The sequence below is a fragment of the Sturnira hondurensis genome, unplaced genomic scaffold, assembly GCF_014824575.4.
Source record: "Sturnira hondurensis isolate 20B ecotype Veracruz unplaced genomic scaffold, ASM1482457v3 Scaffold0004136, whole genome shotgun sequence".
NCBI classification, from domain to species: Eukaryota; Metazoa; Chordata; class Mammalia; order Chiroptera; family Phyllostomidae; genus Sturnira; species Sturnira hondurensis.
In genome coordinates this window covers 23290761-23306091 of record NW_028076767.1, presented here as the reverse complement: position 1 = coordinate 23306091, position 15331 = coordinate 23290761, and the positions used below count along the sequence as shown (strand labels likewise).

Sequence of the window (15331 nt, the reverse complement as noted above, 5' to 3'; positions counted from 1 at the left end):
GGGACTTGGACACAGACGTGTGCAGAGGTATGAGGATGTGACACCCAGAAAAATCCGTGAAGATGGAGCCCTAAACGGGAGTGATGCGGCCACAAGTCAAGGAGGGGCAGGAGCTGGAAGAGACAAGGACGGTTTCTTTCCCAACAGGTTCAGAGGGAGCCTGGCCCTGCCTCTGCTTTGATGCTGGACTTCCAGCTTCTAGAACTGGAGACGCGACATTTCTGTTGTTCCAAGTCTGTGTGCGTGTGACAGACACAGGAAGCAAATGCAGAAAGGAGTTCCATTTTGCTCAGGGTGACACGGAGGCTTGACAGGATGACAGGGGTGGGGGGTGGTGAGGGGCTTGCATTTTGGGTTCCGGAGTTCAGGGGTGCAAAGTAAGGGCAGGCCTGAGAGATGTGACCCGAAAAGGGCCCCAGAGACCATCAAATGGACGCTGTGTCTCTGACGGCGCCAGCAGTGCCCCCTCCTACCCCGGTGACTGTCCTCCCAGATCCCTGACTTCCTGGGGCTGGGGAGACATGTGCACTTACTGTTCTGAGTCGACCGTGTTTACTGCAAACGTGGACAGCACAGCCAGTCCAGGAAGAGCCCGGGGTATTTTGCGGGTCTCGAGAAACACGGCTCAAGTTGGAGTCAGAAAAACAGGCCACTTGCAGGCTGTGTGACTCTGGGCGAGTTACTAAACTCCATGCCCCTAAGTTGCCCCATCTGAAAATGGAACTGTGACCCACCTCACGAGGTCGTTGTGAAGAGCAAAGATAACATGAGGGAGGGAAGCACTTGGCACAGGGGCAGGCACTCAGCGTGGCTGCTGAAGGGATGGGGTGGAGATGATGTCTCTTGGGGAGGCGGTCACTAGAAGGTCACTAGGTGTGTTTACCAGACACACACAGGTCTCTTGCCTCACAGGACAACATGCCAGGAGGGCGGCCCCAATCCACACCCTTGGAGGCCCAGGGTCTCAGCCCGTCCCTCAAGCAGGAGGGCATCTCCTCCAGCCCCCACCACTGCCACCCAGCGCTACTCCTCACCTGCCAGGGCCACCACCCAGCAGCTGTCTCCCCTGCCTTCTGCCATGGGGGCTCCTGGGACCATGACCAGGCACCCTCCTGCAGAGCCTGGCTGTGCCAACATGTCCCTCAGGGTCTAAGCCCCGTCCACCCCCAGGCTTCACTGGCTCCTCCAGAGTGGCTGGGGGCAAGGGGCTGGTGCGGGGGAGGTGGCTCATCTCGGTTTTCTAAGTCAGCACCGGAGGCCGAACAATGGCCGACAGCACTGGGGGGCAGGGTGGCTGGAGAAAACGCCAGACAAAGCCAGAGTGAAGCTTCGGCCCCCGGGGAGGTTTGTTACCAAAAGTGTTTATTCAACACCTGGAAAGCTTCCAGGAAAACATAGCGTTGACACATGCTCGTGAGCCAGCACAAGGCATGTGCAGGGCCCGGGCATGTGTGTTGTGTATGTGTTGGGGGTGCACAGTGGGGCAAAGGGCAGGAGAAACAGGCCCTTTAGGTGCACTCCTGGCGCCGCCTTTCGGTAAGAGAACTCTACAGTATCTGCAAACCAGCAATGCACAGAGCTTACACTCGACACTTTCTCCTTTCAGTTTGTCCCGGAGACAGTCATGTGCACAGACAGAAGGTCAAGGGTGTTTCCTGCAGCTTTGCTGGTAAGAACAGAAACCTCACCCTGCAACTTCAGCCGGGCTCAGGTGCCAAAGGGTGGCGCTCCCCCCCCCCCCCCCACCCCNGCCCCCCCCCCCCCCCCCCCCCCCGCCGAGAGGAACTGCGGTGGCGTTTGCCCAGAGCCAGAGCTGCAAGATGACAGGTTCTGATCCGTGCTTTGGATGGACTGATCTTACCAGCAGGGCTGAGCAGGGAGAACAAAGTCTGGGAGACCAGCGAATAATTCAGGCTCCATTCTGTCTCCTTTGGACAACTGAAAAGGCCTGTGGCAGCTGGTGGGTTGTGTAGTGAGATAGAAACAGGCAGTGAAGGTGACACCTGGTGATTCCCGGGAGGGCTGGTCCCCTCTACAGCCCGTCAACCCCGCTGCCTTTGGGGTGGCCAGTGGAGGGCGGGGGGCAAGGACCGACTGGGGTTTCTTCAGAGTGCCTCCACCCCAGCTCCCTGCAACAGTCCAGTCTGGAAATCAGTGGGCCCAGTGGGTCAGGGCTGTGCTCTGGAGTCACAGGGCTTAGGTTCAAATCCCTGCTCTATCACTGTGATTCAACAAGTTCAAACTTGAGCACTCTGTGCCTCAGTTTCCCCGCCTGTAACACAGGAATAACCTACCTAATAACCTTCGAAGGTTAAAAAATAATACATATAATCATAGAAAAGCGCCTGGGACATAGTAAGCGCTCACTGAATGTGAACTACCCTTAAAACAACTAGGCTTGTGGTAGACACTCGGTAGATATTTATAAAGTCCACGGTAGTAAAAACAACTGGAAGGCAGATCAAGGATCGAGCTCAAAGTGAGAAAATGGAAGTTCGGAGTGAAGCCCCCTTTGCACAGAGGGGAAGGAGGGCCAGGGGTGCCCAAATGGGGGAAGGATGGCTCCGGTCGGAGCCAGGGTCGGGCCCAGGCCCCACGGCTTGTTGAGTGAGTGGACGTGGTCAGGCCCAGCATGCTCTCAGGGGTCTCCTGAGCTCTGGACACCCCTGGGTTCTTTATACAGATCCATACGCCCTAGGACCCCTCCCACTTCATTTGGCCAACTCCTCCCCGTGTGCCTGCTCACACTGTCCACACAGACTCGGGTCGCTCCATGGGAGTCCAGGGGGGTCCTCTGGGGGGCCCTCCGGGGGCTGTCTGTCCATTGTTGCAGGGGATGAGGCGGGCGGCTCAGGGAAGCCCCTCAATCGCCGAAATCCTCTTCCCTCCCCAGCGAGTCTCTCCCATCCACCGGCCATTGCCACTGCACAGCTGACTCCAGAAAAACCAGGCTGGAGACAAATGGCAGGCTGGGTCTAGGACGACAAGGGCATGAGGGTAAGAGAAGGGCAGACACACGTGGGAGCTGGAAGGGCCCTATATAAAGGGGACAGGCCCGGGGCAGAGTTTCAATGTCTCCCTTTCCCGCCCCACTAACTGTTTGCGGACAGGACAGGATACACACTCTGTGGGGCCCATTAAAAATGAACATGCAGGCCCCCGTTAAAAATTGTTAAAACTTATTAAAAATTTCAAGACAGCAAGAACCAAGCAGAGCATTCAGGCCGGGACCAGACATGGGGCGGGAGGAGAAGGAAGGCATGAGGCTGACTCCCAGGGGTGCGGCTCGGGCAGCTAGACTAACCAATAGCAGAGCTGTTCGTGTGGGTGGAGAGAGGTTGGCAGATCACGTGTCGTGTTTTGCTAGGTTGGGGTTAGCAAAGGGAATAAAAAATATCCCATTCTGGCCACAAAGGGCTGTCAGGCTTCGAAAAGAGATTGGAGCAGGACAGACACGTGGGGGTCACTGGCGCAGGGGTGGCACTGAGCCCCCTTGAAGTGGCCGAGGCCCCCCAGGTGTGCCCTGGCTGCAGGGCCCGTTATGCTGGGCACATCCCCTACTGCGCTGCCCTCTGTACCCTCCTTTGTAAAACGGAGATGAGAATAACGTCCTCTTTGCAGGCTTTCGAAAATGAGCTCATGGAAGGGAAATGCTCAGCCCTGGTATCTGTGAAGCTCCCAGTGAGTATCAGCTGTTAATGTTATTATTGTTATTATTTCACTCTTTCCACAAATATCTGCTGAGCCCCCACTGTGGCAAAAGAGAAAGGGGGGCAGTGCATGAACCTGGGGAGAGATGTTACTAACAAAGTACGTGGTCAGAGGCCCTGCTGAAAAAGAGAATTTGAGAAAAACCTCAGAGGTGAGGGAGCCCACCAAACGTGTGTCTAGAGCCCAGGTGGCAAACACAAGGCCCTCGGGCTGAATCCGGCCCTCCACCTTCTTTTATCCAGCCCAGCACCTTGTTTCTATCCGGCGGCAGCACGGAGCTCCTTGCCCCTAGTTAAAGAGTAGTTACACTTATGCAGTCCTAAAATTACATTCGGCCCTTTGAAGGCAACCAGAGGCTGATGTGGCCCCGGGTGAAAATGAATTTGACACCCCTGGTCTAGAGAGAAGGGTTCCAGGCAGCGGGAATGGCCAGGCCAGGGAGCAGTCCCCAGGGAGAGTTGTGGGAGCCCAAGAAGTAAGGACAGGGGGACCTTTGTAAGGAAGTTGCTCATGACAGAGGCGGCTGGTCCTCCAACAGGGCAAGGACGGGACTCCAACACCATGAGGCGGAATGTTCCCTGGTGTGGCCAAGATGGTGGGTGAGCTTGGCAGTGGTGGAGGGAGACAGCTCCCCCGTGGCAGCGTCCAAGGCCGTGGGCAGGCTCCGAGGCTCCCCTTGCCCCCAGCCCCACCTCCCGGAAAGGGCCTCACCTGGCGGAGCAGGCTCACTGGCCAGGCCTCTCTTCCTCTTGGCTATGGAGCGTCTCGTGCCAGCGAGACTCGGCTGGGCCTTTGCTCCAGGGGTCCCAATCAAACCATAAATCTGGGTCATTTTCCTCTGAATCTGCGGAGAGATAGACAAGGCCTCTTGGATGGCCACATCCTGTCTCCCATCCCTTACCCAAAAGGAGCCCCCTGCCCGGCCTGGGCATGCCTGCAGCCTTGTCCGAGGGCAGGGGCCAAAGACAAGTGACTACATATGGGACAGCCCTGAGACCTCGGGAAGACTTCAGACCTTGAAAAGTGACCAGGGATCAAAAAAGGTGGTTCTGTAACTGAGAAAATGGCCACATTCACCTACCAAACGAGGCAGGACCCTAGAGGTGAGCAAATGACCTACCTGTGCTGGGCACGGTCCAGGAGCAGGCACAGAGGAGACACAAACCCAACCTTCCATTTCCCCAGCAGTCCGTCCATTCACGAACGAGGGCCTGAGGGTATGTGCACCACGGTTCCCACTGCCCCACTGCTTTGTGGTAACACACACACAACAATAAAACCCCTAGAAACCACATGTGTGCACGCCCATCAGTGAGGGTTCCGGTCGACTGAAGCGTGGCACACTCACACCGCGTGGAGACCTGGCCACCCATCCAGAGGTGTGTCAGGTAAAACAACTGTGTGGGTCTGTACCTTTCCACTTGCGATGGACGTGACGTGTTACAAACAAGCTGCAGAGAAGTGTATATGGCAGAATCTCTTTTTTAAAATACGGAAACAAAGAACACGCTCCATTTTTTGGAAGCCGTACAGGTGTCATTAATTAGGTGCATGAACTCGCTCACACAGGTCACCTTGGGAAGCAAGGTGGGAAAGGAGAGGGGACAGGGGAGGTTTATCCTTCTTACCACATACCCTTTTATGTTGCTGGCTGCAAGAAGTAAAGGAGGCTGGAGAAAGCCCTTGGATTGCAGACCAAGAGCCAGAGACAGAAAAGACCGAGCCTCAGTGTCCTCATCTGTAACATGGGCACAATAATTGCCTCTCCTGTAATGGGGGTTAACTGAAATAAGACATGTAAAATGGGCATTCAACAATGTTGACAGTCATGAGCTAAAAGATCAGTACAATGGCTCGAAGTGACTCTTTTTCACTAGATGTAGTGATTGTTTTCTGAACACATACTATGTGCTACATGTCTTACACGTATCTAATCTAATTGCATCTGTTCTGCATCTTCATCTGCTCTCATCTAATCCTCTTACCTTCCTGGGGCAGTTACCAATGTTACTCATATTCTACAATGAGGGAGGCTCAGAAACATGACGTTCAGCTCAGAGCCGGGAAGACCTCGTGCTGGACTCGAATCCGCCTCCCCCTCCACGGTCCCAGGCAGGCCCATTGGGTGCCTGTTTGATCTGGACTTCAAAGGGAGCTTCAGAATTCACAACGCGCTCCATGGACCAACATGAGGGGCGGCAGGACCCTGAGTGGGGATAGTGCATGGTGCCCCCTTCTGTTTCAGCCCTAACTCCATTTCTTTGGAGGTTTCCTTCTTCTTTCCGCAAATTCCCTTTGGATCACAAAGGAATTGTGCCTTTGCGCACAAAAATGCTCGAATCACAGAGCGTTTTGCCCTTGAAGGGCACTTCTGGCTTCGTCCCCTCCCCCTGAATCATTGCAGAGGATTAATGCTGCCCCCATGGCCAGCTTCCCCAGGGCTCAGCTGCCCACAATCTTTTTTTTTTTTTGCCCCAGTCTTACCAGGGAGCTTCCTTCTCCACCCACTTTCTCCTCCCTCAGCCTGGGAAACCGCCTCCTCTTTGGCCGCGTTGGCCATGTGGCATGCTGCTCAACTCTGCCTCCTGGGCCCGGAAACTGCCCTGCAGAGCCAGGCCAGGCAGGCGGGCACGGGGAGGGGGAATCAGCCTCCGAGCTACTCTTGTCGGCTTTTCACTGGATTCCAGGGCAAACTGACTCCAATAAAAAGGGTGTCGCAAGCTCCAGTCCCCCAAACCCTGGCAGGCCCAGACCCTGGATCTGGGCCAGTTCCCAGCACAAGGACAGAACAGATGCAATAATACTGAGTTCCAAGAAGACCAGGACACTTCAGTGGGGACACTCAATCACTTTAGGGACGGTTTCTGTTCATCGAGAAATTAACAAAAGCTCTTCTCTCTTAGTGCCACGTGAGATGTCAGTGGGTCAACAGCCTCCTGGGAGAAAGTGTGTGGGGGGTGGGGCAGGGCAGGCGTCCCAGGAAAATGAATGGCCAGAAGAGATTAGAGCCTCTGACTTTAGGGAAGGTGTCTCTTCCCCTTCCAGAGAAGGCCCCTGGTCCCCAAAGCTGCTGCTATGCTTCCTCCTACCTGGACAAAACAGATACTGACTAGGTTTTCTCTCAGGCTGCAAGCTCCTACTGTGTGCCACGTGTGTACCCATACTGTGTGCTCTGTCCTTGATGAGCATCTCTCCAAAAGAGCAGGGGCCATTATCATCTCCATTTTGTAGATGAGAAAACTAAGGCTCAGGGGCACTTGTCCAGAGTTGCACAGCTGGTAGGTGCCAGGGCCAGGATTTGACACCAATCGGCCCTCTTAACTATTCCACAGGTGTGTGACCCGGGGCAGGTTTCTTCTCTCCAAGCCTCAGTTTCCTCAATTGCACAGTAAGGAATACTTCACAGGGTTATCCTGAGGGTTAAATGAGGTAATACACATCAACTGCTGAGCTCAAGTCCTAATACCAACACAGCATTTGAAAAAGCTTCACTATTATTATGAACAATTAAAGGGCAAGACTGCAATCCTGGACTGCACACAGGAGGAGCACACACAGGGCACACAGTAGGTACTTGCAGGCTGAGAGATAGACGGCTTTTATAGCCACTACATAGACAAGTGCTCTGATATTCACCCGCCACCAGCCTGACAACCAAGATGTGCTCCTTAGGGAGGGTTGGGGGCCACCGTGGGAAGGAGACCACATTTTAAATGCTTTCTAAAAGCTCTCACCAGGCTCTGGCTGGTGTGGCTCAGTGGACTGAGCGCTGGCCTGTGAACCAAAAGGTCAGCAGCTCGATTCCTGATCAGGGCGTGTCTGCGGGTTGTGTGTCAGGTCCTGGGTTGGGGGCCTATGAGAAGCAACTGGTCGATGTAGCTCTCTCTCACACTGATGTTTCTCTCCTCCCTTTTCCTCCCGTCTCTTTTCCTCCCTTCCCCTCTTGCAAAAATTATAAATCAATACAATCTTTTAAAAATAAAGTTATTTATATAATAAATATTTATCATAAAAATAATAAAGCTCTCACCAGGAACTCCCAATAATTACACCATGGCCAGCCCCCACATTTGAGGTCATGGGGTAGGCTCACCCGGTCTCAACACCCTATCCCTGCCTGCCCAGTTTACCAAAGTTTATGGGGCTGCAGAACAGGAGGTGGGAGGTCAAGCTAACCCCAGGAAGAGGCCCAGGGGGACAGGACACCTGCCGAGCGAGCGGAGTGTCATTCCTGCAAAATGGCCGTGGCTGCATCCCTGCCCGCAGGCCCCCGGCTTCCCAACGGCCAGCTTCACCCCAGCATGCGGAGTTCAGGGCGGATGTCAGCCCGCTTCAGCGATCCTGCGTCGCAGTGCAGCCCACATCCTCCCTGATGTACGCTCTGGGCAGAAAAGGGTGAGAGGTCACCGGGCACTGCTCAGGGCCTAGGGCTGCCACCAAGCTGTGCAAGTCATTTACTGCACAGAAGCCCGCGCTGCGGGGGCTGGAGGGACTGAAGCCCAGCCCATCCCTCTGCTCACTGAGACTTGTGCCCTGGCTGCGTTCATAGGAAGGGGCACCTTCTACTGATTCATCTGCCCAGCAGGGCCACTTTCTGGGGCCAGTGCCAGCACCAAAGATCTTATGTGCTGGCAATGGTCCTGGGGGGACAGAGGCATGCACACGTATGTGCTTCCCAAACTCGGGGATTCACTCTTGGCACCTAGGTTAAGAAACTCCAAACTACCAAGTTTTGTTTTTCAGGGACCACTTGTCAGCTCCAAGCCTGCAGTGAAAACACCCAAAGGAAGCCCCTCTCTTGCACAGGTTTCAGGACCCCTTGCCCAGCGCCAGGATTAGGGCCCAGCCCGGATGGCTCACCTTGGCTAAGTAAGAAGCGAAACCAGACGATCAACAAGAACAACAGCAAGGCCACGGGCAGGCCGAGCCAGAGCACCAGGAAAGAAAACGTGAAGTCGTTCACCAGCGGCACCAGCGGGTACTTCATGGTGCCTGAGTGGCCAAGCCGGGCCAGCCTGAGCTGGGCCGGCAGCGCTGCCCTGGGGATCTGGTGGGCTGGGCCACACTCTGCTCTCAAACCAATTGTGACTGAGCTGGTGATGTCATAACAAGGAAGTCAAAGTGTCCTTCAGGAGACGGGAGGGCTGTTTTGGATGAATGGTCAGCAGCTGGGGCAGTGAGAACAAAGCCCAGGCTCCCAGGCAGGCAGGTCTGGGTTCGAACTGCTGCTAAGTTGCTATGGGGTTGGTATGCCGCCTCCCTGATCCTCCTGGGGTAGGACTAATTCTCAGCACCCCCCCCCGCCCCCCGCACAGCCACTAAATTAGAGAGGTAAGTGCTGGGATAAGCATTGCCCCCAGGGCGGGCAGTCAACATTTCAGGTCAGATTCTTCCAGGAGCCAGCCAGGTCCCTGGCCCGAAATTCCAGCCTCAGGTGCCCACATTTAACTTTGTGGGAGTGGCAGGGACTGTGCAAACCGGATGGAACACAGCGCCTCTAGAGCAGGCGGCTGTCCGAACTCCAGCCAACAGCTCATGGGCGGCAAATGCAGGACCAGTTCGGCTAGCTCTCCTGACTTCTAAGAGTCAAAACATTAGACTTTTTATGTGAAGTCTCCCAATTTAAAAATATTGATCAAACATTGAAATACCATTGGCTAAACAAAACAAGTTTGGTGGGCCAGACTGGGTCACCGGCCTCCCAGTTCTGGCACATAGTAGGCCCCCAGTAAATGACTATCATTTATGTAATCTAGAAGCTTTGGCACCTCTCCTTATTAGAGTTCTCAGTCAGGGGCTTCTAAGGCTTTAACCTTGTTCCTTTACCTCCCAAGTGGGCAGAATTCTCCCAAATGCCATTCTTACCTCCTCCCACTCCACCTCACCTACCTTCCTTCCTTCCCTCCTTCCTTCGCCAGTGGTTAGTAAACCACACGCCAGGCCCCACTGCAGGAAGGAGGCTCTGCACCTCCCAGTGGCCAACAGCCCTGCAGTTGGAGTCTGACGGGTGTGGGAGGCCAACACGAGGCTCGGCTGCTGCTCATGGAGGGGACAGAAGCTCCTTACTCTCCAAGCGGGTCCTTGGATGGCAGGCCTGTCACTGCCAGCAGGTGGGCGGGGTGGGGAGAGAGTACTTAGGAAGAAACACGGCAATTTCCATGCTTGCCGTGTTCTACCAAGTCAGAATCTCCAGGGTGTGAGACATTAATGGGCAACCAATGTGATGCAGACTTGATTTTGGGACAACGGCACTTCAGGGAGCACAGGTTGGGAAGCTGGGCAGGCCCAGTTCCTGGCTGGGGCAGCAGCTGCTTGACGTGGGCAGTAGGCCTGAAGGGAGACATGGAGTGGAAGGACTCACTTCTAGGAAGCCACCAGCCTGGAAGGAAGGAAGGTGGGGCCAGCCACAACACAAATAAGGGAAGGGAGGGGAGTGCGGGGGCTTGGGGACTGTGCTTAGAGGGAGTCTTAGCCTGCGGTGGGACAATCGGAGTCCCCTGAAGAGGAGGTCTGGGCAGATGGTACTGGAATGTGCATCCAAGAAGGGCAGTGCCCTGGGGGTCGGCTGTGCCACTCAAGGCCCAGAGGCCAAGGCCAGAGCTATGTGGTCTGGGTTGGGGGTGATTTCTTGGTACTGGGTCAGAAAGAAAAACATGGGTGGAAAAGGCTTGAGCACACATTTCCTTGTCAGATCCCCAAACCGGACCACTGTGCAGGGAGAAGCGTCCCTGGCCACCAGGGCCCAGCTGGAGGTCCTGTGGCAGGCAGAGCAGGTGTGGACACTCAATTGCAGGGGACGCAGCTCCCAGGCGCCGTCCAGGGGGCTGCACACTAGCGTCATGTGGACCCAGTGCCAGGCTGCAGGAGGCGGCTCTTGGCACAGGCACCCATTGCTATCCCTTCAAGTGGTGAAATCACCCACTGTGTCATTTAGGCAGTGAGATGCCAATGTGACCCCATGGCACCCTGCGCAGCCCGCCCTGCTCTAAGGGGGTGGGAGTGTCACCTCCTCTGCACCTCTCCCCCTTCCTGACAGGCCAGCCTGGCAACGTTTCCTGCGGGCAGACAGCACAGCTGGCGCTTCCAGGTTCCCTTGGCGACCGCTGCCCCTGTTGGCAGTGCTTTACCTACACAGGCGCCTTCCAGCACAGAGGCCGAGCAGTTTCAGGAATCTGAGTACATGGTGAAACCGTACAGAGCCAGGGGCAGACCCGCAGATCTTCACTGTGAAGGGCAGCCGAGGCAGAGCAGAGCGCCCCGGAGAGGGGAAACCACGAACACCCACGCAGGAGTCAGACCCCGGCCCAGGACCGAAAGCACACGTGACATTAAGTAGATAAGAATCTCCTTAAAATTTAATTGACTAAATGTATTACATTCAATATTCCATGGGTTTCTTCCGGACAGAGGGTTGGCATAAATACAAACAAGCCTCTGGGCCTTCTTCCCTAACCAACCAATGAAGAGAAAACACAGGAGGCGAGGGACACAGGGACGCCTTATTTACATTTCGCTTTTACTTTACAGTTCATTGCCAGAAATATTTACAGAAAATACAATAAGAAAAAGATCTTGGCAACATACCGAAATTCATACAAATTGTATATATGACCTCAAGCAAATAATGATACTGCTTAGTTTTTAGCCACAACTGCCAAGCCCTTCAGAGGAGAAAGATGTTCTTGGTCACTGCGAGAGACAAGGACTTGGGAAACTTGGTTTGCTTCAACAAATATTTATTGGGCGCCTACTATATGCAAGGCACTGTGGAATCCCAAATTTTACCTTTTCCCTCACCATTAAAAAAAGAGAAAAGCAGCTGGAGAACACGAGTTGATACTCCGAGAAAAACACTATACAGTACATGGCTTCTTTAGCGACCGAGAACCCTGTCTGATTCCACGCCGAGCGGGCGGGCTCACCCCCGATCTCTGTCTCAGGAAGGAGGCTGTCACGGAAACCCTAGAACAGACCATCTAATGCAACTTATCATTTCATGTAAACACAGAAAGCAATTCTTTTTAGGAAGCTGCAGCCTGAGTGGGTTTTCAAAAGCTGAACGGAGCACTTCTGCCAGCGAGTGTCAAATGACCTCCACGACACTTCACCTACTGCCACACGGGGTGCCTGCCTGCAAGCAAGGCTGACTCCCACTCCCGGTAAAGTCCCACCTACCAGTAGAAACAAATGCCCTTGAAGACTCTGCCTCTCTAAGTATCGGTCTGCAGAACCTGGCAAATATTCCCGCAGTGGATGCAGAAGTAGCCACTCAGGAAGACCTCACGACATCACTGCCACAGATAGGTTTAGGTGTTCGAGTTTGGAGGACAACGGCCTGCCCTGATGTAAAGGACCTGGGAATGGAGGCTGCATTGTGTGTGTGTGTGTGTGTGTGTGTGTGTGTGTGTGTGTGTGTGGTGTCCACCCTCCATGTAACTGCTTCTATCACAGGGCCAATGGGCAGGAGGTGGGGAGGGGAGTTAGGAGGGAGCACTGGACAAAAGGGAGAGCTGGATGAACAAGGAAAGGGTTGAAAAGGCAAAAGCCCTGTTCCTGTCCTCAGTGCTTCCAGCCAGAGAGGAGGAGGAAAGCCCCCATCCACCAAATGTGAGCTAGAAGCACAAGGGCCTCCCTGCCGCTGTCCCTTGGGTGTGCTTTCCTTGTCACTGAATGCCATGCTCATCCACCTCCCAGCGCGCTTGTCACATGCAGCAACTAAAGTGTTTAAGCCGCAGATCCGAGCGGTCCCAGCTTCCCCAAAGGTTATGAACACATGCTAGCAAACTGATCAAGTGGACTTCTAAAAATTAGTGCCAGAAACTAAATATGCTCTTCTGCATTTTTTCTACGCAAAGCGACTTTTGACAAAGGCTTTTGGGTGAACTTAGTGACCATGAACTCAAACCCATAATACTAGTGAAAGGTACAAGGGTTCTCACCACACTTCTTTTTTAGGCAGCTGTTACACTGAGCAGAAGGAACCAGCACCTGATGAGGTCTGTGTGCGCCGTACTGTCCGCGCCTTATGCCTTCAGGGGCTGCAGTCCTGCGTCCGTCCCTCATTCCCTGGGAGACCACCAAGTCTTTCAGATCACAGATTCCATTCAACACAGTTGCCCGCTTACCAAAGCCATTCAAATTACAAAGACTTGCCAGAAATTAGAGCAACTGAAGGATCAGGAAGCCTAGCCCCCAACATGTACACCATAGGCCATTTTGCTGACAGTAAAGCTACAAAGGTAAAAGTCTTCTCTGAAAAACCACGCAGAGGAAGTACCCCTACATCAGCTATTTCCGACCTCCGCAACGTTGTAAGCTGCACACCAGTTTACAGCCTTCTCTGCTCACAACCACTGGAACAAGGGCCCATTTTTCCCTTGAACCATCAACCTGGAACTTCCATGGAAGTTGCTAAACCTCACCTTATACCTGCTGAGCTACTACCACAATTTTAGAATAGATCTTCCTAAACTTTATCATACACACCCCTCCCCATGCTACCATCTGGAAACATCAAACTTATTGCCCATTTTACAGAGAAAATCAATTACTGAATGAGATTATATCCTGAATGGAAACTGGAGTCATGGAAGGTGGAGGTTATCTTTACCTGAGCTGAAAACAAACATGAAGAAAAAATTACAACAAACTTAAAACCAAGAGCCACTACACCCACATTTCTTGCTCGAAGATGACAAAGTACATCCTTCTGGAACAAAAATATCTGAACAGGGAATTAGGCCCTACACACTACCCCCACCCTCTAATTAAACTAACATCAAACCAAACAGACTGCTATGTAGCTCTGACCTACAGAATCTACTGACATCAGAGTTCAAGTGTGAAATCACCCCGTATACAACTGTGATCATTCCTCTTTGGACTTAAATGTCACTTATTTTCTTAATGAGCTTAATAATGAACAAAGCATAAAAGAACAGGAGAAACGAGCATCGCCTACTCTAGTACTGTAACAGTCACCCTTGTAGGGTGTTCTGGGTCTGGCCACCTCAAAACATTTAACCCTGGCAGAAAAGCAGCAGCGAGGTAACAGAAAGATTTCCAAAACCCAGGCTGGAATCTGTTGTGTCTTCAGCTGGCAAAGTCCAGCAGATATGACAACAACAGCCATTTCTAACAGCAGCCACTCAAGGAGGTGGTCACTAATGTCTGTCAACTGTGATGGAATCCAGTAGTCTCTGGGAGAGATCTGAGTTAGCAGATATGACAGGCTATCTCCTGAACCCCAAATTAGAATCCATCATGAACTACTGCAGTCTCCTGCTTGGTCCTGAAATAAGAGACAACGGATAAAACCAAGTAATTTTCAACCCTTGTTGTGAATTTACATTTCTTACTATTTATCAAGAAATTATCCAGCATGTTTATCATTACATCACCAAGCTAAACAGCACAGGGGAGCGTGGGGCGTCGCTGCTGCCTCACAGCTTGTGCCTCCACAAACTCCAGCAGCGCCTCCTTGAGGGAAGGGCCACGCCGCCACGTCGGATCTGCTCCTAGGCTGCCCGGAAGCGGAGGCCTTCAGACAGGTCTGCGCAGTGACGAGAGCAACTTTTTGAAATGTGGAGAAAATATGAAAGATTTTAATGTCACACTTCATAGCTGAGCAAAAAACACGTCCTTTTCTGTCAGCTGGACACTGGATGACAAATGGACCTACGAGTAAGCAAAGTTGACATTTCTTTCCTCCTCCTCCACGCTGTCACTGCGAGTCTTTAAAGGTCCTGAAGATTCTCAGATTTTAATTTTGAACATAACCTCCTAAAAAGTGAGGTATAAAACTATCTTCAACTTCTATTTTGCAAATTTGATACTACCAACACACGTGTTTAACTGAGATGCATAAAAGCCTTTCTCCTCAAAAGGCTCAGATTTAACTAAAATTGTCACTTTTAAAAGAAAGTTTATGGCTAAAATGTGTATCATCATTACCAGCAGGAATATGATTGTGTCTGGGAGCCCATTTCTCTAGGAAGCCGGAAGTCTTCTATCAAATGGGTTTACATGTGTTTCTTCTATTCTGGTGATTAAACAGTAAGCTCTTGGGGAGTGATTTGTTTTTATTTTTACGGTGATCACCTATTAAGTTGTTTTGTTCTGATATTACAGCCCCAAACTGGAGTTCAAGAGTCCAAGACAGTTCAAGAGTCTAAGAACTACAGTTCTTGAGTCCGACCTCCTGGAAAAGTGAAGTATAAAACTCCGGCTCCAACTGCTTGTTCCGGTACTTGTTGACAATGTCGGTGATTTTCTGTTTCCGGCGGACATGTGGTGGGCTGTAGGAGTCACTCTCCAGCCTCTTTCTTCTACAAATATTTATTACAGTCTGCCTCACCAGAAAACCTTGAAAACAGAGGGTTGTAAAACAACGTGAATAACCAGTCAGCTAGGTGAACTCTCAGTACTGCAGGGAACTCTTTTCTATAAACTCAAACTCTATCTTTCCATTTGCAAAACTCTCCCTGTCCCCAGAGAGCTACACAGAGCTCCGCCAAGGTAAAACGGTCAGAAGAAACAATGACAAGGAAAGACGGAATCAGAATCTGGTCTGACAACCCGGTCCCTGCCCTGGAGTACAATCAGCTGTCTTCCTTCTCTA

The 15331-nt window shown here is 52.5% G+C and overlaps 2 protein-coding genes across 7 annotated transcripts in view; both read right to left on the bottom strand.

The window, feature by feature from the left end:
* Window positions 1-2298: 2298 nt before the first annotated feature.
* ADIG (adipogenin) lies at window positions 2299-8771 on the bottom strand. 2 transcript variants are annotated; one of them, XM_037044054.1, is made up of 3 exons: window positions 8572-8771; window positions 4423-4555; window positions 2299-2975 (listed from the first exon to the last, which is right to left on the bottom strand). In XM_037044054.1, the coding sequence occupies exons 1-2, from the start codon at window positions 8696-8698 to the stop codon at window positions 4437-4439; spliced, it is 246 nt and encodes an 81-aa protein (XP_036899949.1). In that variant the 5' UTR covers window positions 8699-8771; the 3' UTR covers window positions 2299-2975; window positions 4423-4436. The 2 variants fall into 2 exon arrangements, with proteins under 2 accessions (XP_036899949.1, XP_036899948.1); XM_037044053.1 differs by lacking the exon at window positions 8572-8771 and adding an exon at window positions 4832-4926.
* A 2276-nt stretch (window positions 8772-11047) lies between these two features.
* Window positions 11048-15331, bottom strand: part of RALGAPB (Ral GTPase activating protein non-catalytic subunit beta) — an 88058-nt gene continuing 83774 nt past the window's right edge. For all 5 annotated transcript variants that reach the window (XM_037044048.1, XM_037044047.1, XM_037044050.1 and 2 more), the window contains one exon: window positions 11048-15075. In XM_037044048.1, the coding sequence (XP_036899943.1) occupies window positions 14882-15075 (194 nt within the window). In that variant the 3' untranslated portion in view covers window positions 11048-14881. The remainder of the gene's footprint in view (window positions 15076-15331) is intronic.

Coding starts and splice junctions, on each gene's coding strand:
- ADIG (XM_037044053.1), bottom strand. CDS start 4,888: ATGGAAGGTTGGGTTTGTGTCTCCTCTGTGCCTGCTCCTGGACCGTGC. Junction 4,556..4,831: donor CTGGACCGTGCCCAGCACAG/GTAGGTCATTTG, acceptor ATCTCTCCGCAG/ATTCAGAGGAAAATGACCCA. Junction 2,976..4,422: donor CAGTGAGCCTGCTCCGCCAG/GTGAGGCCCTTT, acceptor TTGTCGTCCTAG/ACCCAGCCTGCCATTTGTCT.